The 26,770-nt window shown below is 40.1% G+C and overlaps 2 protein-coding genes across 5 annotated transcripts in view; both read left to right on the top strand.

Annotated features, from left to right (window-relative positions):
• INTS2 (integrator complex subunit 2) overlaps nt 1-26,770 on the top strand; it is a 186,620-nt gene that overhangs the window by 55,159 nt on the left and 104,691 nt on the right. For 2 of the 4 annotated variants that reach the window (XM_056127331.1, XM_056127332.1), the window contains exon 25: nt 417-2,558. In XM_056127331.1, coding sequence (XP_055983306.1) covers nt 417-586 — 170 coding nt within the window. In that variant the 3' untranslated portion in view covers nt 587-2,558. Of the gene's footprint in view, nt 1-416; nt 2,559-26,770 lie in introns of those variants that run through there. The other 2 variants (XR_008794244.1, XR_008794245.1) reach the window with 2 other exon arrangements.
• BRIP1 (BRCA1 interacting helicase 1) overlaps nt 4,729-26,770 on the top strand; it is a 158,411-nt gene continuing 136,369 nt past the window's right edge. The window contains 6 exon segments of the mRNA XM_056127330.1: nt 4,729-4,755; nt 6,671-6,790; nt 9,739-9,850; nt 11,927-12,097; nt 16,438-16,565; nt 21,886-21,993. Of these exon segments, the coding sequence (XP_055983305.1) occupies nt 6,698-6,790; nt 9,739-9,850; nt 11,927-12,097; nt 16,438-16,565; nt 21,886-21,993 (612 nt within the window). The 5' untranslated portion in view covers nt 4,729-4,755; nt 6,671-6,697.

Below are 26,770 nucleotides of genomic sequence, written 5' to 3'. Positions count from 1 at the left end.
ATGCCCAGCACTGCTCAGGGGTTACTCCTGATTCTATATTTAGGATCACTCCTGGCAGGATTTGGGGACCATATGGGTGCCCGGTATCAAACCTAGGTTGGCCATATGCAAGGCAATCACATTACGCATTTTATGATCACACTTTTCCAAATGTATTTTTAACAATTATCTTATTTTCGGTTTTGGGGCCACTCTTGGCAGTGGGCAGGTGTTGTTCCTGGCTCTGCACTCAGGAATATTCCTGGTGAGCTCAGAGAACCACATGGCTCCAGGGATCATTCCTGGGTTGACTGCATGCAAGGCAAATATCCTACCCACTGTACTATTGCTCTCGCACCTTAACAGTTATTTTAATATCTCAAAAAGTCTGAAATCTTTTAGATTCATTGCCTAATTTTTTTTCCCTTTTGTTTCAGGTCTTCAACAAATGAAGGAGAAACCAAGTGGATGGTCTGGAATCTGTAAAGATTTATCTTATAAAAATGGATCCAGGGACACTGGAAGCATGGATCCTGATGTACAGCTTTGTCATTGTATTGAAAGCACAATAATTGAAATAATAAACATGAGTGTTAGTGGAATTTAAAAAAAAAAAAACTTTTGAAAAAATGAAGCCGTTTACTGAGAATACCCAACATGAACCTGCATCTTTCAAGAACTTTAAACTGAATGGGAACAATAGCATCTTGGAATCACTAAAATGATTCAGTTTAACATAAATACAGTTTAGAACTTTCTTGAATTATGCTTGTAATTGATTGGCAGTTCTTTGGATCTCTTGTGGTGGATGTTTAGATTGCAGCAGATGAAATTTTCTTTTTCTGGTTGAGAGAATATGCAAGAAACTGATTCCTGGGGAGTTAAATTTGGTCTTGAAATTAGGTAAAGAAAAACTACTATGTCTTTACCTTCATTTTTAAATGTCACAGCTTATAATAGCGTGACAGTGATGCAATGATTAGAGGGAGATAAGGGAAGGAATGGGAGAATTCAGGAAAAGCAAGGAGATATCCAAATAGAAACCTCAAAAATTTTCCAAGCAAGTAATAGTAATGTGATGGAATTCCAGTTCTCAATAAATAGTATTGAGAAGACTTAAAAAAGGCAAATACCTTTTTGTAAATGATTTCCATGGAATTACAGATGGGGGTTTTACTTTTTACACATTTGCTTCAATTTTTACTAGTATATGAAGCCATATCTTTAAAGAGATACTTGAATAATTTGGAATTTTAAAATACTGGTTTAAAAGTGTTTACAGAAACATCATTGTGCAGAAGAGAACCTGAAAAGAGGTCTCATTTAGTTTTTTTTAAATTTATTTTTATAATGCTTTATTTATCTAATGAGCAGAGGGAGAATTACATTAGTATGTAATTAAAGTTTGAGCAGTAAACCCACTGGTTAAAGAGCTCTTGGTCTCTCATCAGGATTATGATTCACATCATAATTTTAAAAGATATTTGAATAAGACTATATATAGTGTTTGGACCTCAGGAAAGATTAAAATACAGAAATATTGCTGAAGGGTTTTCAGTTCTCTGTTAATAACTTTTATTTGCTAGATGCATACAAGTAATCAATAATCCTCATTTTCTCTCCATAAGTACCCAATCCAGATACTTCTATTTGCTTTCTGAATTATACTGAAATCACACATTTTTCCTCACAATTGTCACTTGAAGCTAATGATGTGTGATTTTTAAGAAATGAGATTTAATTTCATCATTTTCACTAGGAAATAGTCGTATCTCATTTTCTTCCTTTTAAAAATTGGATTACTACTGACCCTACCTCATAAGGGTGTTAAGAACCAATTTGTAGATGTTTCAAATAATGAAGTGCACCGAATCATAGGATATTTATAACTTTTATTAGATGCTTAATGTTCAATTAAGTACTTTTGATTGAAAAATAAAACATACACTTAAAAACCCGTAAGAATTTTCATATTTTTTAATTTTTTAAAAATTTTTTGCTTTTTGTGTCACACCCGACGATGCACAGGGGTTACTCCTGGCTCTGCACTCAGGAGTTACTCCTGGCAGTGCTCAGGGGACCATATGGGATGCTGGGAATCGAACCCAGGTCGGCTGTGTGCAAGGCAAACGTCCTATCCGCTGTGCTATTACTCAGCCTCAAATTTTCATATTTTTTTTAAAGGGAGTTTTGTAGTCTTTTAAAATGAAATTTAACTGCTCCTGTTTATTTTTTCGTTGTGTTGGTTTTCTTAAATTGAGGCTTTAAAATATTTTGAGTAGGCAACCTCTAGGAACTCAGAAAGGATTGAAATATGTTTTCCACCTAAATGCAGTACACATTCCTGGATCATTTTTTAAAGACTCGTCAAAACCTGCTGTGTTAAAATAATAACGTGCTGTTTTCATCAGATTTGTTGATGTAAATAATACATGTAAATATATTAGTAAATGATGATATTCATGTATTTCTAAGTTAAGGTTATAAAATCTATCACAATGTGATTTTTTTATTCAAGTGAAAACAGATGTGTGCAGCTATTTTGAATATTGGATTATAAACATTCATATGCTTTATCAAATGAACTTGTAGTATTTTGTGTTTAATTCTGCTATTAATAATCTGAAAGGAACAACAGTTCAGGGCATTGGAACTCAAGAGCCCATGTGTGTACTTTTCTTTTAGGGCACATACATCATATGACAAAACAAGATTGAGTCCTTTGAGGGCTTCTGGAATTGAAGAGAGGAAATCAAAATGGTTATCCTGGAACAGATACTTGAGAACATCAGATATTGGGCTGGAGCTATATAATAAGCTATATAATACAGCTGGCAGGGTATTTGCCTCGCATGAGGCCAACCGGGGTTGGATCCCTGCCATCCCATATCTCAAGCACTGCCAGGAGTAATCCCTGAGCATCAACTGGATTTGACCCCAAAAGCCAAAACAAACCTAAAAACCCAATAGTTTAAAAAAAAATACTGTAAAAGCAGAATAGTATTTTAAGATTTTTTTTTTGCGTATTTTGAGTCAGATTTTTAAAATTTTTTTGGGGGGGGGCACATCCTGCTGTACTCAGGGCTTACGCCTACTCCTGGCTTTGACCTCAAGAATTACTCCTGGCGATTTTCAGGGGACCATTCGGAATGCCCTATCTGCTGTACTATATTGGTCTGGCCACTGAGAATTTTTCATTTAACTTTGTCGGTTTTTTTTGGGGGGGGTGGGTGGCGTGGGAGGTTGGGTGCACCAGCAGTGCTTAAAGCTTATACATGTTTCTGTGCTCAGGTGGTCACTCGGGGTGGGATTGGGGAAGGGGTGATCGACCGTATGGGGTGCTGGCATTGAACCCTAGCCTTTGGGAGGTAAGTGGTATTTGGCCCCTCTATGTAGGTTTTTTTCTTGCAAGTTGTTTAGATTTAAGTATTGTCAATTACAATGGAGTTATTTCATTATCTTATTATTAGACCGGAAAGTAATTTTTACTGTAATCAATTTGTTTTTGTTATGGGGGTGGGTGTTGGACCACCCCCAATGGTGTCAGAAGTTCTTGTCCTGAGCTCAGGTTGTGTTCTGAAGGGACCATATGCCATGGTGCTGGGTCCAACCAGGGTCACACAGAGGGAGGTAAGAGTTACCTCCTGAACTGTCTCTCTTCTTTTTTTTTTTTTTCTTTTCCTCTTTCATTCTTAAAACCTTTTTGTTTCTTTTCTTTTTTGGTGTTTGGGCTACTCCCGTTTTGCTCAGTCATCTCTCCCGCTGGGGCGCAGAGGACCATATGTGGTGCAGGGGCAAAGCAAGTACTCTATCTGTTGTACTGTCTCTCCTGTCCCATCTTTTTTTTTTTATTTTTAGATAACTTTCTGAGCTTGAGATGACTAAAGGGAATGATTAACTTTATAACTTGTTTTGCCATTTTGGGAAGATTGAAACTGAAAGTTGAATCTACTTTTCTTCTGCTGTTCCCTTAACTCGAATTGGACTCACTCAGCTTTGGTTTTGTAAGGTTCACGAGTTTTGAGCCTGGTTCGGCTATCGAGAATGTCTTGAAAAACAAACCTCCTCTTCCTCTTTGCCCTCCTCCTCTCCCTCTCCTCCTCCTCTTCTTCCTCCAGAAAAGCCTTTGTGGAGGTAGAAGTTGGGGTTGAGGCCCCGCAAGCAGTTTGGGGGTTGATTTGGTATTTGGGAAGGCTTGAATATTTTAAGGTACCATAGCAAGTTGGCTCAAAACTTCGGGAATTCCCGCCTCAATCTTTACGATATTCTGTCTTGTCAAAAGTCGGAAATTTAAATTGAGAGACACAATTTAAAAGCTCAGAAAGAATGCTTAGAGGCAATTCCTCTCTCCTCTCTCCGTTGTAAATTTCCGATTTTTTTAACTGATGCACGGATTATCTCAGCGGTTTCAAAATCAAGCAGAGAACTACCATTTCCCGGGATGCAATCCATTAAGTTCCTCGGATACTTATCTTGTGATATTTACCTTCCGGTGCCGCCAAAGCACCTAGAGCCGATTCTTAGCGCGGAGATTTCCATTGGGTGTCCGAATCCTCGCGCCCTGAGCCTCGAGCTGAGATTGGCTGATTGGTTTTTTCGGTCTTAGCAGGTCATTGGCTGTCTGAGCTCGCTCCGGGATTGGATGTCTGCAAGACGAAGGTGGGAGGCGGGAATTCGTCCGGGCGACAGAGAAAGAGAAGATCAGTTGCGAGCTGCAGAGAAGAGGTAAAGCGTCCGCGAGGCTAGGACCTGTCACTACGGGAAGCAGTGGCCCAGGTGCAGAGAGTCTTGTAACTTTTGTATGCTCGCGATTTTTGCTTTCAGCACCGGTTTCCGTTTCTCCCAGGAAACGGAACCCAGTCAGCGTTGCTTTACTCTTTTTTTCCTCGGTCCGGGCAAGTTGAAACTGCCAGAAAAATGCCCCCTGTCTTCTTCGCCCACGGCCTCGCACCGCAGGGTGTGGGCTGCACCTCCTCAGCGTTGGGGTATCTCGGTTCTGAGGAGGAAGGGTTGTGTGAGAAGAAAAGCTGCGGTGCTGCATCCCTCGGTGCTTTCCCTCGGGCCCGGAAGCCAGTTGATACCCGGGGCGCGAGGGGCGGCTGCGGGGCTCCGGGAGGGTCGTGGCTCCTGATTATCGGTGTGTGTGTGTGGGGGGGGGGGGGGGCGTGGAAGGGGAAAGGCATCATTTTAGTCAGGTGGGAGCGAATTGGTTTCTCGGGTTTTGTCTAGTAACAAGTTATGGTAGTTCTGTGTTGGTTCAGATTAAGGGTTTAGAGTGCACCAAGCCTAGTTCTCAGTGTTTCTATTTAAAATCACAAGGCATCGGGACAGGAAAGTAAAGGTCAACAGTGATTCTTAGCTATTTTTTGGAACAGTATTGGAACATGGTCATGATTATTATGTGTTTATAATTAAATTGTACTTTAAACGATCCCTCTGGACCCATCCCTTCAGTCCCCAGATTGATTATTATTTTCTAAGTCATTATGCATAATTCGTCAGTCGATTACTGACCTATGAATTTTCTCTTCAGGGGAATGCAAACATGCACAGAAACTTCTTGCAGTATCAGGAGGCCAAAGTGCCCCAGTTTCATGGACCCGGGCTGAGAGATGGAGATGAGGAGTTGGAGATGGAAGTGCATTGCTTTCTGTCAGACAGTGGAGTTTTAAGCAACTTGCTTGTGCACGTTAGTTTATTCCTTAGCTTTGTGTCTTGCTAATTTTTTTGAAGACATTTCTTGGTAGGTAGATAGCGCCATCCCTCAGCTGAAGAGATAGGCTCTGGGAGGTTACCTGAGTTACACAGCGGAATTCAGACTTAAAACTTGACCTTTCTTCAAATTCCTGTTTTCTTTCATATATATATGTATATGTGTGTGCATACATATTATATATACACTCTTTTTAAATAAGGATTATCAAATATCTAGTCCATGACAAGGCGTAGTCTCCTTACAGTTTCCAAGTATTAGGAAGTAGGATCTTTTGTTTTGGGTCCACACCACCTTGTGGTGCTAAAGAGGCTACTACTGGATGTCAGGGATGAACTGTGTCTTACCAGGCACTCAGCAGCCTTGAGCTCTCTTCAGCCCTCAGAGCAGGATTTTAACTAAGAAACATTTAAAGGACTTTCTGAGTGGATTTTAACCTGATAGATTTACACTTCCTAACTACTTCTTCTAACTGGAAGATTGTACAAAGGAAACAAGAAGATGTAGATTAAAAGGAGAAGGTGGTGCACTTAAGAGGTCTTGTTAATTATAGGTTGATTACAGCTGATCTAATTTTTTTACAAGAGGTCACATTTTATTGAACCTGTAACTGTATCTTTCTTGTACCTTATTTCATTGAATCTTTACAAAGATCCCATAATGTAAAACTATTATTATGCTGATTTTCCAGATGATACAGAAGCCTTCAGTGCTAGAGAAGTTAAGAACTTGCTCAGAGTCACATCTGAATAGATGATGGACTAGGGATACAGTTCCGTGTTTGTATCTTATTTTCCAGTCATGTCCAGATTCAAGACATGCGCTTCTTAACCACCATGCTTTACAATAAAGACCAGGAGATTCTTTTGCTTTCATTTAGGTGTTTATTAATTTCAGTGTTTATTTCTAGACTTGTCCTAGTCATGGAAATCTGATTTTGTTTCATTGATTCTGTATTGATTTTCATTTCTGTTGCAGTTAGGATTCTGAAGTAAAAAAGAAAGCATGTCTTCAGTGTGGTCTGAATATACAATTGGTGGGGTGAAGATTAATTTTCCATGTAGAGCATATCCATCACAGCTTGCTATGATGAATTCTGTAAGTATTTTTCAGAAGTTATTTTAAGTTCTTACAAAAGATGCTTATAATGGGGACTGGAGCAATAGAACAGTGGGTGGGGTGTTTGCCTTACACCTGACTGACCCGGGTTCGATTCTCAGCATCCCGTATGATCCCCTGAGCACCGCCAGGAGTAATTCCTGAGTGCAAAAAAGCAAGGTAAAGGCCCTCCCGTTGATCGTCGATTTGCTCGAGCGGGCCCAGTAACGTCTCCATTGGAGACTTTGTTGTTACTGTGTTTGGCATATCAAATACTCTCGGTAGCTTGCCGGGCTCTCCGAGAGGGGCGGAGGAGCAAAAAGCAAAAAAAAAAAAAAAAAGAAGAAAGATGCTATAATTTATAACATCTGTGGCTTCATTTAAAAATATTTTCTGGGTTTATTGAAGAACATTTAACTGTTGGGAATTAAAATCGATGACTACTAATAAATTGCATTTATGGTTAAGGGACAAAGGAAAATATTCTGAAAAATGTTATTTCATGGAACTTCTATCGCTGTTTTTTCCTAAGTATTTTAATATAGTTTACCAGCATTTCTCCCCATATATTTTAAAGATATTTATTAATATAAAAAATTAATGTATAGGTTTGAGTAAACCATTTTTGTTGCTTTGTTAAATCCCAATATTTGTCATATTTGCTTTATATTTTATTTATATATAGCACGATTTCTAGTATCCTGAATTTATTTTGTTTGTCATTTTTATACTTTTACTATATATGTGGCCTGGAGCGATAGCACAGTGGGTAGGGCATTTGCCTTGCACGCGGGCGACCCGGTCGATCTGGGTTCGATTCCTCTGCCCCTCTTGGAGAGCCTGGCAAGCTACTGAGAGTATCTTGCCTGCATGGCAAACCCATGACATATTTGATAAGCCATACACAGTAACAAGTCTCACCATGGAGATGTTATTGGGCCTCCTTGAGCAAATTGATGAACAACGGAGGACAGTGCTACAGTGCTACTATATATGTATGTGTCTATAGAGGTTCCTTATTATTATTTTTTTCTTTTTGGGGCACACCCGGCAATGCACAGGGGTTACTCCTGGCTTTGCACTCAGGAATTACTCCTCACGGTGCTCAGGGGACGATATGACCATATGGGATGCTGGGAATTGATCCCGGGTTGGCTGGCAAACACCATACCCACTGTACTATCACTCCAGCCCCTACATATTTTTTAAACTTTGCACAATTATATACTGTATCTATATTTTGTACTGCACTGTCCTCCCATTGTTCATCAATTTGCTGGAGCGGGCCCACTAACGTCTCCATCGTGAGACTTGTTGTTACTGTGTTTGGCATATCGAATACGTCACGGGGAGCTTGCGAGGCTTTGCTGGGTGGGCGAGATACTCACAGTAGCTTGCTATGCTCTCCAAGAGGGATGAAAGAATCGAACTCGGGTCGGCCTGGTTGGCTGCGTGCAAGGCAAACACCCTACGCCCTTTGCTATCGTTCCAGCCCATATTTTATAGAAATAAATTTATTTATTTTGACTTTGGTTTCATACCTGGCATATGAACTCCTGCCACTCTGTTCAGGGATAACTTAGGCGGTACTTAGAGGGGCATGCAATGTCAGGAATCAAACCTAGGCTTCCCATATGCAAAGCATTTGCTCAGCCTGTTGATCCTTCTCTCGCCGCACCTGGCACCTTCCAAAGAAGTAGCTCAGTTGACTGTTAGTTTTAATTATTGTTTAATGTTTCTCTGTATGAATACCAGAATTTTGTTTTCTATTAATTAACATTTAAAAATCTAAGGGCTGGAGCAATAGCACAGCGGTAGGGCGTTTGCCTTGCACGCAGCCAACATGGCCAACCTGAGTTCGATTCCTCTGCCTCTCTCAGAGAGCCCGGCAAGCTACCGAGAGTATCTTGCCCGCACGGCAGAGCCTGGCAAGCTACCCGTGATATATTCAATATGCCAAAAACAGTAACAACAAAGTCTTCAATGGAGACATTACTGGGCTCGCTCGAGCAAATCGACGCTCGAGCAAATCGATGAACAACGGGAGGACAGTGACAGTGACAGTAAAAATCTAAAATTTTAAAAATTTATATTTTTGGTGTACTTGGACCTTACTTGCTTGTGCTTAGGGCTTACTCCTGGTTTTGTAGTCAGGGATCACCCCTGGCTGTGAGCTATGAGCTTTCTTATATGTGTTTCCTTGTGTTCTGGTACAAATAGTTCGAATCTTTATATAGGACTGAACTTGCTGGGTTGGAGTGTGTTCAACTTTATTAGAAATTGTTAATTTCTATAGTAAGTGGTTGTAACAGTTTATATTGCCACTAGTATACCCAATGAAATTTCATTAAAATGATTAGTGTACTCTAGTTTTACAAAATTGATGATGCTTGCATAATTAAGGCACAAACTGCTTTATTTAGTGTTTGATAGACTGTGTGTGTGTGTGTGTGTGTGTGTGTGTGTGTGTGTGTGTGTGTTAGGGATCCAACCCAGGACTTCCTTCCTACATGCAAGGTGTGAGCTAGATGACTGAGCCACATCCCTCCCCTGCCTGAAGTTAGGCTTTAAGGCCTTGTAATTTTAGAGCACTGTATTAGGAATTCAAGCCTAAATTTAATGAATTTAGTTCTTTTTTGTTGTTGTTGTCGCTTTACCCAGTGATGCACAGGGGTTACAGGAATTACTCCTGGCTCTGCATTCAGGAATTACTCCTGGCTGTGCTTGGGGACCATATGGGATACTGGGAGTCAAACCCGCGTTGGCCGCATGCAAGGCAAATACCCTACCCATTGTGCTATCACCCCAGCCTCAGTTCTTCTGTTATTGCTGTGTTTCTTGAATTGTATAATCTCTCTTCTCTTGGTCATATTTCTATCTGATGGAGAGAAAGAAACCCTAATGAAGTAAATTGTTAACTGATTTTTTTTTTCTTTTTGTGGTCTTAGATTGTCAGAGGATTAAACAGTAAACAGCACTGTTTGTTGGAGAGCCCCACAGGAAGTGGGAAAAGCTTAGCTTTACTTTGTTCTGCTTTAGCATGGCAACAGTCTCTTTGTGGTAAGCAGTTGACTGGTACTTCTGTTGCTTATTGCGACCTGAAAAATCTATGTGAAAAGCTATAATAAAGTACTTTTTGCCCTTAATAGTTCAACAATGTTCTAGTTAATTCTCTCTTTTTTAAATTAAAAGTTTAAATTCCAAAAAGTGTTTCTTTATTTTTGTGTGTGTGTTGGGCATGGAACCTAGGACCTCCCAAGGAAAGTCATTTGCTCTATCATTGTGTAATGTCTCCTGCTAAGATACTTCTTTTATAATAAGCTGTATATCTTCTAAGAGAATTTCTATATAGCAAAACACATTGAACTAATCCTGAAATAATTTTGGACATAATGTCCATTATTTGATTCAGAGAATACATAAGAATCTTGGAATGTTTAATCATCACCATAAAAATAATTAAGTTGTAATTTATATGAAAAAAATTATAAGAGATGGGACTGTCATTTTGTGCTATTATAGTAATCACTTGTGGGCATAAATCCTTTAATATATTTGCTTATTAGTTTCTTATAACATTAAAACATGAAATATATTTTGAAAATGAAAGTAGGGGGCAGAGAGATAGTACAGTGAGGAAGATGCTTGTCTTGTCTGGGTTGATTAGGATTCTGTCCCCAGCATTCCCTGCACTCCCTTGAGCCCCTTCAAAAGTGATCCCTGAGCACAGCAGGAGTAGGCCCTGAGCACTTCCAGTGTGGCCCCAAAACAATAACAAAACATTCAAATCAATCTGTTTCACTTGTTTATTCGGATTACACAAAATCAGAAATTTTTTGTATTTTTTTGTATATTGTTCAGCATTGTTTTTACTTTGTTAATCAATGTAGAGCTATTGACTGTTACAAAAACATAACAATGAATATGAACTGTAATATTAGATACATTTTAGTTATGTAATTAGATGGATTTTTTACTTAAAACAGTGGTGGTTTTTTTTTTTCTGGTAATTTTTGGGGGTAATGTGGGGGGAGGACCACACCCCACTGTGCTCAGGATTTACTCCTGCCTCTAAGCCTGGGATCACTCCTGGTCTACCACATGCAAGGCAAAGGAGGGGGAGGAGAAGTGGGAGACAGAGAGATAGGCAGTTGGAGAGGGAGAGGAAAGAGAAGTGTGTGTATTTTTTTTTTTAAATTGTGTGTAGATGGGGCTGGAGTGATAACCCCTGTGCATTGCCGGGTGTAACCCAAAAAGAAAAAAAAAATTGTGTGTAGGAGCCACTTGTGGGGAGAGAGATTGTGGTGCTGGAGATGAATCTAGGACCTCACACATGCAATGCATGTAGTCTATACTTTGAGGGGAGAGAGAATGTGGTGCTGGGGATAAATCCAGGGCCTCACACATGCAATGCATGTGATCTATCCTTTGGCCATATCCCTGGCTAGAATATTAATTTACACTATATGTTTTATAAAAGGAAATTCTTGTGCTATTGACAGTATGTTGAATATTTAAAATAGTAGATATTGTGTTTTTTGTTTATTTTGGGACCATACCCAGAGATGCTCAGAGGTTACTCCTGGCAGTAACTGGGGACTGTGTAGGATGCCAGGCGTTGAATCTGAGTTGGCTGTGTGCAAGACAAGCGCCCTATCCACTGCATTTTCACTCCAGTCCCCCTGGAGTGAATATAATAGAAATATAAAAAATTAAATATAATACTAAATATATTAAAATATATAAAATATTTTTATTATGTAAATTGATATAACTTCTCTTTTTTTGAAATAAATTTGTCACTACTTATTTGGTATTGCAAATAGAATAGCCACTTGTCCAGAATTGCCAGAACTTTCCCAATTTTAGTACTGAACATCTTGTATACTGGGAAATCTCCCAATCCTGGGTTTAATGGGGTATTAACTCACCTTTTGTGCAAGAAGATTAATTTTTTTAATTAAACATTTTAAGTAGGGGCTAGGGAGATTGTACAGCCGGTAGGCCACTTCCCTTGCATGGAACTGACCTGGTTTTAATCCCTATCATCCCTTATAATTCCCGTAGCACTGCCAAACAGCCCCCCTCCCCCCAACAACCCATATTTAAAATAGTGGATTTTTTTTTTTCCCTCAGAGAAACCAGTGGATGAAGGCTCAAGTAAAAAAGCTGAAGTACCATTGTCTTGTTGTTGTACATGCCATTCAAAGAATATTTTAAACAATGATGTGGACCAAGAAACTTCACATCATTTCAACACCCCGAGTACATCAACATCTGAAAAAAATGGCACATCAACTCATCAAGGTAATTCATATTTTACTTGGATTTCTTGCTGTTGCCTTAGTTCTTGAACTAATTTAGGTTAATTTAGTTAGCATACAGCGTATGTATGGCAAAATCTAATTAATCCTGTTTCTTCTGATAAGTTTGCCTGAGTTTTTGAGAACAGTATCCTACATGAGGATCAGGTATGTCTTAAATAACTATTAATAAATATATTTAAGAAAAATTTATTACGAATAACATAATATTATGATTAACTTCAAATGCTTCTTAATCTGTTTGTTTTGGGGCAACACCTGATAGTGCTCAGGGCTTACTCCTGGTTCTCTGCTTAGGAATCACTCCTGTCGGGGCTCAGGCAACCAGGGGATCAAACGTAGGTCATCTGTGTACAAGAAAAGCACCCTGACTCTCTACAATCTTTGCAGCCCCCTTAAGATATTTCTTGACTATATGGAAAGGATTGACAGTCATTTGCTCATCAGAAACCTATGAGACATCTTATATACTTTACTCTTACTTTGCCCTCCATACAGATCTTTATTTTCATAGATACTTTCCTAGTTCAAACTACAATCTCCTATTTAGAGCATGCAATAACTTCTTTCCATCTTCATTCTTATTATTTCATAATAAATAATTGACAGGGCAGAAAGGGATTGCCATGACTTTAGTTTAGTCTAAACATTGTTTACTTTGTAAAATCAAGGGTGAAATCCTTTTCCTCTATAGCACATAACTCTGTGGAAGAGGTTTACTACTTGATATGTGATTTTCAAATCAGAAACAGCAAAATGTTGCTGGGAGAGGACTGGTAGGGAAAGAAAAGAGAAATACTCAGTTTAATCCCTCAGAGTATTCTCACAGGAACAAACTGCTAAGATTCACCCTCAGAGCACAGCAGACATAAATGAGGAAGCTGTATTGAAACCCATCCAGCTCAATGATGAAGAAAATAGCACAGAAGACTCTACTAGTACAATCCAGCAAATACCCTGTTATATGAGATAATGACTATAGAGGTATCATAATGGATGTTTAATGAGTCAAAAAAAAATAACAGGATAGGTAGTAAGGAAAGCGTAAGAAAGTATGAGAGTGGAAATGAGAAAATTATAATCAAAAGTGACAGAATTAAAGAGATGGTTGATCCAGTTAAAAAACTCAATTGAAGACCTCAGCAGCAGAGTAATAGCAGCTGAGGAAAAAAGTTGGTGAGATCCAAAATGAGATTCAGGAAACCTAGAAAACAATGGAAAGTGACAGAAGGCCAAAAAGAAATGAACAGCATACCAGTAAACTATCGAATGAGTTCAAGAGAATCAATATAAGAATCCTTGCAATCCCTGGGGAATAAGAAAGTGAATTCAGTGAAAAATTGGAGTCAAATCATAGATAAGAGTTTCTTAGAGTTGAGTGCATGCACCCAGATTGAAGAGATCTGAAGATCAAGTGAAAATATACAAATATAAAAAGTCCAGGGGCCAGAGCAAAAGGACAGTGGGGAGGGCATTTTCCTTGCATGAGGCTGACTTATTATCTTATTATCTCATTCTTGTTTTGGACAACCTGGCAGGCTACCGTATGTAACCTGTCCACATGGCAGAGTCTGGCAAACTCCCCCTGGTGTACCCACTATGCCAAATACCAGTAACAATGATGGGTCTCATTCTCCTAACCCTGAAAGAGCCTTGAATGTGGCACTTTTTAGAATCTCAGGGCTAGGATGAAGGAGACCTTACTGGTGCCTGCTCAAGGCAATCGACGAACAACAGGATGATTGTGATAATGATCGAAGCTGACTGGGTTTTGATCCCTGGCTTTCCATATGGTCCCCTGAGCACCTCCAGGAGTGATTCTAAGTGCAGAACCAGGAGTAACCCTTGAGCATTGCCAGGTGTTAGAAAGAAAGAAAGAAAAGGAAGGAAGGAAGGAAGGAAGGAAGGAAGGAAGGAAGGAAGGAAGAAGGAAGGAAGGAAGGATGGAAGGAAGGAAAAGAAACCTCCGAGACACATTGTAAGCAAACAAAAGCTAAGGATAAAGACATAATTTTAGAAGCAGCAACATCAAAGAATGAACTTAAATACAAAGGAACTCCAATAAGAATCACAGCATATCTGTCAAATGAGATTCTTTAGGCCAGAGGAGAATGGACGGATATAGTGAAAACAAAAAATTAATGAAATAAACATCTCACCTATCCAGCTAGATATCTTTTTCCAGCTAGATTTTCATTCAGATTTAATGGAATTAATCAAAGTTTCATGGATGAGCAATAGCATTGGAAACCAGTTTTGCAAGAAACATTAAAAGAGCTTTTTAAAAGACAACACAAACTTCACAAATACACATAATTTCTACAAAATTATTGTAATACATTCCTTCATTTCAGTTATCTCACTAAGTGTCAATGGTCTGAACTCATTAATTAAGAGATACATTATCAGGATAGGTCAGAAAACCAAAACCAACTTTCGTCTGCCTGCAAGAGATACATCTGAAAAGTCAGGGTAAACATAGGCTCAGAGTCTAGAATCCAGTCTTATAGGCAAATTCCTTTTAAAGGCTGTGATTGCTATATTTTATCAGACAACATAGACTTCAAATTTAAAAAGGCTATAAGGAGCAGGGTATATAATAGGAGCTTAGTTCTATTTTATTTTTAGTATAAAGAATATTGAGAAGTTTAGTAGGAAGGGAACATTGAGACACAGTAACGGAAAAGGTTTTATATTAGTAAAATATATTTTTATTTGGGCTGGAGCGATAGCACAGCTGTAGGGCATTTGCCTTGCAAGCGGCCAACATGGCCGACTTGAGTTCGATTCCTCTGGCCCTCTCGGAGAGCCCGGCAAGCTACCGAGAGTATCTCACCCACATGGCAAAGCCTGGCAAGCTACTCGTGACATACTTGATATGTCAAACACAGTAACAATTGTCACAACGGAGACAATACTGGGCCCGCTTGAGCAAATTGATAAACAACGGGAGAACAGTGACTGTGATATTTTTATTTATATATTGAACATTTTACAATTATAGGTTTTTAATTACATTGTTTTATTTTTTTTTTCCCCATACTTTAAACACTATGGTTTATAAAGTTGTTCATGATGATTTGTTGTAGGCATTCAGTATTGCAATACCAATCTCACCATCACTGTTACTTCCCTTCATAATTGTCTCCAATTCTCCCAACCACGCTCAAGTTTGCCTCTGTAGCAGGCCCGCAAGAATTTATTTCATATTGGTTTTTACCAATAAATTGCTATCAGAATGATCAAAAAGTATTTCCTTAGAAGAAAATCAGTGAAAATTGTATTATACCATGAACACTTTAAGTCCTTGCCTGAGGGATTACTAAGATGTTGTTACAAGTTAGACCTTCTGTATTAATGTTTTTATTAGTGGAGATTTATTGGCGTCTACATTGCATTCCAATCAATCTGATGTGTCAACTGGATTGTCAGTGCTGTAGAGTTTAGAGATGTCACATGTTTGCAGCTGCATGCTCTAGGAAATCCAGAGGGAGAGAGGAATGAAGCTGTCCAGCTGGAGTTAAATTTTTAGCTGGGCGGTGGCTTTGGGGTGTGGGCATGACTGGGCATCCAGAAGTACAGGGCATTGTGGGGAGATAGCTCATCCTGACTTTAAGAAGGCCTGGAGTTTTTGGCAGGTTAATTTCTCTGTGAGGCTCCATCTTGATGTGATGGAGTCTGGCCAGAGGCATGTTGGTGACTTTGGAGTGTAGGAGTGAGCAGCTGTGGAGCTTTGTTTAGGCAGGCGCTGACCAACCCACCGCTGAGAGTGCTGAATATTTCAGCTAAGAACAGGTGTCTGAGAAATTTTTGTAGCTAGCTGATCTCTTTTGAGATTTATTTATGAGTTTCTGGAACAAGGCCAGTAGATGTGCTTACATGGTGGCAGAGGTGGTTAGTGGACCTAATTACATTATTTTAAAGACATTAAAAAAAGTTAAAATCAGACCTTGCTACTGAAAGCATATTTCTCAAAATGTATCTTATCTTTATAAAACTGTTTAGTAAAAAAGTTCTTTGCAAAATGATTAGCATTTTATGTTTAAGCGGTTATGGCATTCAAAACTTGATTCTTTTTTTTTTTTTTTGGAGGGGGCGTTTCTAGGCCATAACTGGATGTGCACAGGGCTTATTCCTGGCTTTCTGCTCAGGGATCATTCCTGATGGTGCTTGGAAGTTGATATACAAAGCTGGGGATGTAAGGGTGTGTACAGTACAACCACCATACCCCCTGTACCATCTTTTCCAGACTTGTTATTACAGTTTTAAGAATTGCCTCATTGTACATAATTTATGCTAATTTAAAATAATTTCTTATATAAGACTCACCTAAAAGAACTTCACTATCTGCAAAGCTGTCTGCCAAGAAGCAAGCTTCTGATTGTAAGGATGAAAATGATGATTTTCAAGTAGAGAAGAAAAGAATTCGACCCTTAGAAACCACACAGCAGGTAAGAGAGTTTATTGCTAGTGAAATAATCCTTTTAGTTGAATTAGGTAGTTCCTATTGCTAGTGAAATAATCCTCTTAGTTGAACAAAGTAGTTAAGGATCAATCAAGTTTTCAATGGTACTTACAGAGATTAATGGGCATGTCAACTGAGGTTAATTACATAGTAAAATATTGTAACTATTTTATATAGGAGCTTGTCTTAGAAGATGATTCATGATAACATGTTAAAGTGAGACTGCAGAGTGCTTTCTGATATGAATTGAATTTGATGTAGGTAATACTGTTATTTCATACATTTTAGCAGGAGCAGGGTGCATTGGCTCACATCTGATGGTGTTCAGGGGCTATTTCTGACTCTGCTCAGGGGTAATACTTGGCAGTGCTCAGAGGACCATATGCAATTTCAGGGCTCAAATTAGGGTTAGCCTCAAGTAAGGCAAGTTTCTTAAACTTGTGCTATCTTTCTGGTCCCTTTGTGCTTTTAAATTCCTCTTATTTTTATTTAATGAAACATTTCTCTTTGACTAAAATACTTTTGATATGATTATATCATATATTTTGGATAATGGGAATTTAAATGTAATGAGGACTTACTGTTAGTTTTGATATTACACATAATAAACTGTATTTGTTCCTAAAAATTATTGAAACACCTTAACTACTATTTTCAATGCAATCTACTTTTCGTGGGCTGGAGAGATAGCACAGCGGGTAGGCATTTGCCTTGCATGCGGCCAACCTGGGTTCAATTCCTCCATCCCTCTTGGAGAGCCTGGCAAGCTACTGAGAATATCCTGCCCGCACAACAGAGCCTGGCAAGCTCCCTGTGGCGTATTCGATATGCCAGAAACAGTAACAAGTCTCACAATGGAGACGTTACTGATGCCTGCTCAAGCAAATCGATGAACAACGGGAGAACAGTGCTACAGTGCTACAGTACTTTTCATGTACTGTTTTCACTTCGACTTCATAGCAACAGAAAAATGATGATTTAATTAGAATATTTGTAGGTGATTATGTAATCAAAAAATAAATGACAAAAGTCCCCGGTAGCTCTTCTCTCGCTGCCTGCGTTTGGTGGTCTCGCACAGCTTCCCCCACCCCGGTATGACTGATGGTGATGGTCGGATGAAGGAAGGAATAAGGGCCCAACTGGATAGTCTCAATTGCAGTTTATTTCAATCTTATCTCCTTTCTCCTCTGATTCTCCTTCTGCTTCTGTTCCCCTCCTTGATCCCCCTCATCCTCCTCTTGGATCCTGCTCCTTCATACTTCTTCCTGCTTCTGCCTCCCCTAGCCCACTCTTAATGCCTTAGTTAAATCCCAATTCATGAGGGGTTGGGGTAATAATTACACGTAAGTGTGGTCATACAATCAACAGAGGTAATGTCCTTCTCTTAGGGAAGCTTCTTCTAGGACAAACTTTCATACAGTAAGAAGACCCATCCAAGAGTGAAATTCCATCTATGGGTGTATTTCTTCTTTCCTTAGCCCAACAAACATATAAACATTCATAATATTAGTCATTTTGTATGGACACAGTAAGAGATACATTAAGCTTATAGGATTGCTCTCCTGGGGCCATCTCACTATAGATCTCAGACTATAGTGCTCAGACCAGATTAGTCTTTCCTAACCCTAGCAGGATCAGTTGTTACTTTTTGGATCATGACAGAATTTGTCCATAATCATGCTCTTAACTTAAGTATTGTGGCACTTTGGTCTGGCCTGTTTCTATGCCAGGGTAGCTCATAGCTTGCCCTGGGTCTATTCAGTCCCTTTTCGGGACCTTGCTTTTGGGGTACTAGGAACTAAGGGCAACTGAGGCTTAAGTTGTCCAGGAGTGAATATTATTTGGAGTCAATTAACTGGAGTTACAAAAGCATAATATTAACTGTCTTCCTACACAAAAAAGGACATTGTTTTAAAGTAAACTATGCAAAAGGACATAAGAGAAGGAGAAAAGCAATATTTCGCTTATGAATATAAGTCCAGTGTCCTTGAGCAAATCGATGAACAATGGGAGGACAGTTCTACAGTACTATAGTCCTTAGAAGGATCTAACCTTACAAGTTAACTGAGTCTAATTAGGAGAAAAAGGTGATAGACTGGTTGGGGAAGCAGGGCACAAAGAAAGAGGTTACAGATAAGCAAAGGAATGGGAGTGACTCGGGAGCACTGTGATGGGTACCCGATAAACCTAAATTCCCTGTGTCAAGGGAGAAAGGAGAAACCATTGTTAGCCTACAGGTGATTATACATTTCCTTCCTTCCTTCCTTCCTTCCTTCCTTCCTTCCTTCCTTCCTTCCTTCCTTCCTTCCTTCTTTCCCTCCTTCCTTCCTACCCTCCTTCCCTCCTTCCCTCCCTCCCTTTCCTTCTTCCTTTCCCTTCCTTTCCTTCCTTCTCTTCCTGGCTTTGGGGCCACACCCGGAGATGTTCAGGGGTAACTCATGGCTCTGTATTCAGGAATCACTCCTGGTGGTGTTCAGTGGACTATATGGGATGATTAGGATTCAAGCAGGGTTGACTGTGTGTGAAGCAAGCACCCTGCTGGCTGTACTATCTCTCCAGTCTCATTGATTTTATATTTTCAAACGAAATGACTTTTTTTTGCGTTTCCATGTGGTTTACTTCACTTACAATCTACTTATTTCCATAATTAAGTCATTTTTTTAGTTTTGTTTTGGAGCCACACCCTGTGGTGCTCTGGTTTATTTCTGACTGTACTCAAGAATCACTTTTGGTCGTGCTCGGGAGACCATATGTGGTTCCAGACATCAAATTGGAATCAGTCATGTGCAAGGCTAGAGCCTTAACCTTTGTAATATCTTTCTGATCTCTTGCCTTGTTTTTAAAAATTGAATGAACTAGCTTATATTTGGAAAAGCACCAATAACAAGTGGTGTGAGTATTATATATATTAGGTGATATGGGTAGGCTCAGCATATTACACATATTCCCTGACTTCATGGTTTTTTTTTCTTTTCTCCCTTCCTTCCTTCCTTCCTTCCTTCCTTCCTTCCTTCCTTCCTTCCTTCCTTCCTTCCTTCCCCCCGTTTTTTTTTTTTTTAATAACAAAGGAGTTGTCATTAGAAATGATTGTCAGTAGAAATGATTTTTTTCTTTTCTTTATTTTTTAAAAGGGAGACTCACCTAAGGGTGTTGGGAGGCCAGGATCTACCCACGGAGATACTTTACTTGTTGGTGTTTGACTGAAGGATCAAAACTTTGGAACACTGCTGATAAGGCTAACAAAACTATACCTGGTGGTGCTGGGAGTGCTGGGTGGTGCCAGGATTCAAACTCTGGAACTTGCCAGCCTGTGCTCCATTCCTTTGAGCCATATTCCCAGCTCCTCTTCTTTTTGTTATAATTTAATAGGTTTTATTATTTCATATATATATATTTGCAGTTTTTATACATTTTATTTTCATAAAGTAGTTCACAACAGTTCATTACAGACAATATTCAAACACCCACCCCACGAGCGAGCACCTTCCCACCACAATAAGAGGGACGTGTATGAAGGTTGTTGTATTTCATTCTGGAGCAAATTAAGCTATATATAACAAGCAAGTATGTTAAAACCAAACAAATATGTGCTATATAAGGTACATTAGTGGGCTAGAGTATAAGCACATTTGTGGCTTCGTGCTCTAGGAAATTATGCATCGCTCTCTTCCAGGAGCTTTGTTTTAGTTTCTGGATCTTGGCCATTGATGAGATTACATGGCACTGGGGGCAATTTGTGGGCGTGACTACCAAGCTACTGGAAAATTGGGCATCTGGTAGAGGAGCCCAGTTCCGATCTGAGCATGCGTGGTGATCTCAGCCATGGATTCCGCACACCTGGGTTCCTCTGCCGGTTCCTTCATGTGTGAGGCTCGTCCGAGCATATGGAGAGTGGTCTTTAGCATGGCTATGGCTGAGTTCTGGAGGTTTTCAGCTGCCGGGGCTCTGCTTAGGGCAGGGAGGGAAACTGAGGGGCCTCGGTGAAGACAGCCTGGTGCAGGGGCAGGAGATTCTGCCAGTAAATAGGTTTTAACAAGTAGAGAAAATAGTAGACAGTCCAGAAAGCTGACTTCATAGTTTTAATGAAGTAAATTTAGTAACATAATTGTTAAATGTCTAGTAAGTGATAGTAATTAATTTATTCTGCTCTGTAAGAAATCATGAACATTCACATTTAAGATTTTTTATTCTGAATTGTTATTGTTCTTGTGTTGTTACTTTTTGTCTTCTGTTGGTTTTGTTGGTGATGGTTGTGGTGATGGTAGTACGAAGAGATAATTCTTGTGGTGCTGAGATTGTACTTTGAAATGTGGGAAATAAAACCCAAAATGCTAAGAATCAAACCCACATTCTCATACACACAAGGCACATAAGAAAAAATATGTTGGTTTTTTTGTTTGTTTGTTTGTTTATTCAAGAAACCCCCAAAAAGCTCACAAGATATTTGAGAGAGACTGAAGAGATAATACAAAGGGTAAGGCACTTGCCTTGCACGCAGTGATGTCCAGTTCTATACCCAATGTGTTAATGTCTTGTGTTTTTTTAATTGAAGGTCCCTTAGTGCTCCAGGAGTGGAGAGGCCAAGGGGAGGGGTGAGGCATGCAGGGAGGGTCATCTCCACAACGTTCCATGACACACAGAACTAAACAGACAAGCTCATTATTGTGGTTAGAGTTGGCAGCATGGGAAAGTGGAAGCAGGTGGGAGGTGGGGTGTTGTTAGAAAAAATACAGGCCCCTCAAAATTGGGGTGCCTTTTTGGGGGGTGGGACTTGGACTGCTTCAACCCAAGAGGAATCAGAATGGTTATATTTTAATAGGGAACTGCCAGCCTGATTGGTTGAGTGTACCCAATGCCATGCTCAGGCTTGGAGGTACATAGGAGGTACCAGGTCTATACAGGCTATGCTGGAAGTAGGGAAAAGTCCTGTGGTTCTGGGGATTGACCTTTGGGCCGTCTGTGCTAGGCTTGTGTTCTACTTGAACTATTTCACTGGGCTTCTAGAAGTTGTGATTTGAAATTTTTATTTTATTTTGGGATCACACCCAGCAGTGTTCAGAGCTTACTTCTGGCTCTGTGTTCTGAAATCATGCCTGGCAGGACTTGGGGGAACTATATGGGAACCTGGGGATAGACCCCAGGTTGATGACGTGCAAGACAAATACCTTACATGCTGTATTATCTTTCTGGCCTCTATCATAATTTTTTTTTAATGTTAAAAACACACATTAGCTATTTTGAGATTGAAGAACAGCTAACCTGCCTAGTCATTAGTTTTAAACTACCTTTTGATTCTGTATTTACAGATTAGAAAGCGTCGCTCTAATAAAAAAGAGGATATAAAAGTTGCTTCAGGGAAGCCCATGAAACCCAGCTCTCCATTACGAAAGACGAACTCCTTTTCTCCACAGAACGTAAGCATTTTTTCCCATTATTCAGTTTGAAAAAAAAATATGGGTTTTATTAAATATACTTAAAAATTATTAAAAACATTTGTTTTTTTGTGTGTTTGCATTGGCCTGGTGTGTTTAATGAACAGGTGCTTAGGCCTGATAATGTGGTGTTGCTTGGGCTAAGAAATACTGGGGTCCACAAAGGCAACCCCAGTGATTCTTGGGGAACACTGGGGGTGTATCTAGATTTGCAGGGTGTAGGGGGAATGCAGTGCTTGTGATAGTATTATTCTCATTTATGCAAGGCATGCTCTTCAGCCGTTTGAGCTGTCTTTCTGGACTCTGCGTGGTCTTGTTAGGTGCTCATTATTACTGTATTTCTATGGTACTCTTGAGTTGTTTTTTATTTGGAGCCATACCTGGCAGTGTTCAGGACTTTCTCCCAGCTTCACACTCAGGGATCACTCCTGGTGGGCTCAGGTGACCATATGGGATGCTGAAGATTAAACCCGTGTTGTCCGTATGCAAGGCAAGTACCCTACCTGCTGTACTACCACTCCGGCTCCTTGAATTTTAATGTAGGACACAGTCAAGGAAGCATAGCAGGTAGGGCATTTGCCTTGCACGCGGCTGACCCAGGTTCGATTCCTCCGTCCCTCTCAGAGAGCCCAGCCAGCTACCGAGAGTATCCTGCCCAAACAGCAGAGCCTGGCAAGCTCCCTGAGATATGCCAAAAGCAGTAACAACAAGTCTCACAATGGAGATGTTTTACTGGTGCCCGCTTGAGCAAATCAATGAACAAAGGGCGGACAGTGCTACAGTGCTACAGGTTTATAATTAATTAGTAAAAATAAAAAAAATCTATTAAGGTTATTTATTGCTGAACCTTCTTATAGAGTCACCACTTGATCATAAGTAGAACTACTATCTTAGTTCTGAGACTTGTATTCTGATTTTTCCTTTTGGTTATGTGGTACATTGAGTATTTATTGTGATTTTCTCATTGATATGATATAGTTAGATCTTTGTTTTATATCCACACCTTAATTACAGTTTATTTTACATCAGAATGGATGAGTTTTCTTCCTTGGCTTAGGGCGTAGCTCCTCATTTCTTTAGAAATAGAATACTTTTTTTTTTTATAAGGAGGTGATTTATTTCTACTCCTAATATTAAAGGTAAAGACTTCTGCAATATCTTGTAAGCTTGAAGATTTATTAAACAAGTAAAGTCTCAATTATATCTGTAAGCTCAAATGATAACATTCATTGGTATGTCACAGACTTTGGTTTGCAAGAAGATATACTGTTTATATTGTGCCAATTAAATGTGTATAAAGTAAATTTATAAGATACCAAAGTAATTTTGCAATGATAGAAAAGATCTTACTGGTGAACTGTAATATTTGTTTGTGGGTTTTTTTAAATGAAAAGGATGAATATATCATTTTTTGAATATATACTTTTTGAATAAAAACCTTACAAATGGACCAGAGTAATATACAACAGTAGGACACTTGCTTTGCATGAGGCCAACCCAAATTGGATCCCCAAAACCACCTTCTGATTCCCCTGAACAGTGCCAGGAGTGATCACTGAGTGCAGAGCCAGAAGTAAGTTCTAAACACTGTTGGTTGTAATCCAAAAGCCGAAACAAAAACAGAATAAGACAGAATAAAACCTCACTCAAAAATACTTAGATAATATGATTTATATTTTCAATATAATTTTTTCTTCATAAAAAATAGAATAAACAGTTACATTAGATTTACAGTCAGTACAGAATGTAAAATTTTGGTGAATATTTTGATTCTTTTTTTTTTTTTTTAAATAATGTAGGAGTACTGCTGTTTGTTCAGCCATTGATTAAGCTGATTGAATTGGGCATGAACTCCACATTACTTTTTTATTGTATCACCGTGAGATAAAGTTACAAAGCTTTCATCTTTAAGATTGAGCCATACAGAGATGGAACACCCATCCCTCCACCAGTGCACATTCCACCACCAATGTTCCAAGTATCATTCTCCCATCCCCCTCCCCCCCCCCACACACACACTGACACATTGCAGTCCTATTGCAGTCCTCACCCTGCCTCTGTGACAGACAATTTCCCCAATACTCTCTCTCCAGTTTTGGGCATTAAGCTCTGCTCAAATTTTCCCACCACCATTCAGGTGCAGATAATAGACAATACATTTTCCATAGCTAATTTCGAATATCATGAGAGCTTGTGTGGCCACGATTGTAAATGTAAATTTCTAGATTGTAAATTGTTGGGTTCTGATGATATATCTGTATGGCATTAATCCTTCTTTTTTCACTAATCCATTTTGGGATTCAATTGGGAGTCTCTGGACCAGGGCTATTGGTGCACCAAGATGGCGTCTGGAGGCAAATTGTGGGCGTGACAGCCAATCTTCTGGGAGGGTGGGGACCCGAGGAGGAACAGCCCAGGTCCTCTGTTGCCATATGGCCTGGAGATTTAGTCCTGAACCGGCATACCTGGGCCTTGCTTGTGGAAGCTCTTGGTCACTGGGATTCCATCTGGAGTAGGCGGGGAGACTGCACCTGCTCCATCTGGGGTGTTCCGGTGATATTGGCTCAGTATGGGGCCTGGAGAGAACTCTGGCACTGTAGTGTCATCTGGGACTTACTGCTGTGTCTCTGTGCCAGAGCTGTTGGTGTGCTAAGATGGTGCCCAGAGGCTAATTGTGGGCATGACTGCCAGTCTTCCTGGCGGGCAGGGACCTGGGGAGGGACAGCCCGGGTCCTCTGCTGCATGCTGCCTGGAGATTTAGTCCTGGAACCTGCATATCTGGGCCTTGCTTATGGAAGCTCTTGGTCACTGGGATTCCATCTGGAGTAGGCAGGGAGACTGCACCTGCTCCATCTGGGGTGCCCCAGTGATATTGGCGCAGTCTGGGGCCTGAAGACATCTTCAGCGCTGTGGTGTCTTCCAGGACTTGCCTCTTTGTTTCTGGACCGGGGCTGTTGGTGTGCTAAGATGCCCATTACAAAATTTTCAGCAGATTATATCTTGGTGAGGCCCATCCTGAGACAGTGGAGTCAGGCTTGGGGTATGGCAGCAATTTTGGACTGTGGAAGCAAGTGGCTGCCGGGGGCTCTGCTTGGGCAGGCACAGGCCAACCCGCCCCCTCCAGTTTACTCCAGTCTGTTCAGCCATGTATGGGTCCGAGCTTAACTGCGGCTTTTGATCTCTTCGAGATTCACTTAGGGGTCTCTGAGGCAAGGCTGATAGTAGAGCTTACAAGGTGGTGCTGGAGTTGGTTCGTGGGGGTGACTGCCAGTTCTTCCATGTGTATTGGTAAGTGGGGATGGTAGCCCATCCCAACTCTGAGTGAGCTTGTATAGTTGAGCTGGAGGTGGTTTGAGGGTGTGGCTCCCACATACCTAACTTTTGGCCGTTTATTTCCTGCTAAACTTGGTTCCAAGTTGTTGGGGTCTGGCCAAAGGCAGAGCAGCGATTTGGAAGTATCAGGAAGCCTGACGGCAACATCAGGCTGCTGACACACTTGCCCTGCAGGTACAGGTTGACCTATTGGCGTCACCATACTCCCTGATTCTCTCTTTAATATTACAGTAAATTGCTGGTAAATTTGTAAATTTTAGTGAATTGCTAAGAAAACCTGCTGTTGGGGCTTCAACTCTGTGGCATACAGCACCTACTTTGAAAGTACAAGACTAACAGTTTTTTTTTCTTGTTTTTTTTTTTTTCTTTGCACCATACCCAGTGGTGGTCAGGGCTTACTCCTGGCGCTGTGCTCAGAGATAACTCCTAGCATACTTGGGGACCATTTGGGGTGCCAGGGATTGACCAGGTCAGCTACATGCAAACAAGTGCTTATCTGCTGCACTATAGCATGTCATTTATTATTTTTTCCCCATGATTTTGGTTTTGGGGCCACACCTGGCAGTGCGCACGGCTTACTCCAATCTGAGTTTAGGGCTCACCCCTGGCAGGCTTGGGAAACACTTGGGGTATCACCTGGTTCAGCAAGGTGAACACCCTATTTGCTATACTATCACTCTTGCCTCTTATTTATTTTGTTTTGTCTCATTTATTTTTGGGAGCCACACTTAGTGTCTCACAAGTTTGGTAATTGAGTTGCTTCTAGTGGTGCTCAGGGTACCATGTGGTGCTAGGGATGGGAATTGGGGCTTCTGTATACAAAGCATGTGCTCCAGCCTTTTAGGCCATCTCCCTGACCCTACATTTATTAAATTTATTAGTTTTGCAGCATGTTGAAGAGAAGTAGGTCCAGCAGAGTGCGCTGTTGTCTTGCAGATAAAGTATTGTTAGGTAAAACCTTCAGACTGTTTTTCTCCTGTTTATATTTCTGCTTTTTAAAATTATTTTTTTGTTTCTCTTCTTTACTCTTCATCAAACTTAGAACCTAGTGCATGCAAGGAATATGTTTTTAGTCCTTTAAGCTAACTTTTCCAATTCCTCTTCTTCTTTCTTTTAAATTTGTTTTTTCATTCACATAATTGGTTTGCAAGATTAAGGAACTTCAGGGTTTTAGCTTCATGCCTCTTCATGTCACTGCTCTCACCATCAGAATTCTAGCGCTATTCATCCTACCACCAAAAGATCCCTTTATGGTTTGGGGGATAGTGCAGCAGTAAGGTGCTTGCCTTGCTTGCTGCTGATGCTGCCTCAATCCTTGGCACCGTATTTGGTTCCCCAAGCACTGCCAGGAGTAAGCCCTGAGCACTTCTGGGTGGTGCCCCCCAAATAAAGCAAAACCTCTACTCATTTTTCCCCACTGCCCAAT

Source organism: Sorex fumeus, unplaced genomic scaffold (genome assembly GCF_029834395.1).
Source record: "Sorex fumeus unplaced genomic scaffold, SorFum_2.1 ptg000063l, whole genome shotgun sequence".
Taxonomy (NCBI): Eukaryota; Metazoa; Chordata; class Mammalia; order Eulipotyphla; family Soricidae; genus Sorex; species Sorex fumeus.
This window is presented reverse-complemented; position numbering and strand designations above follow the sequence as displayed.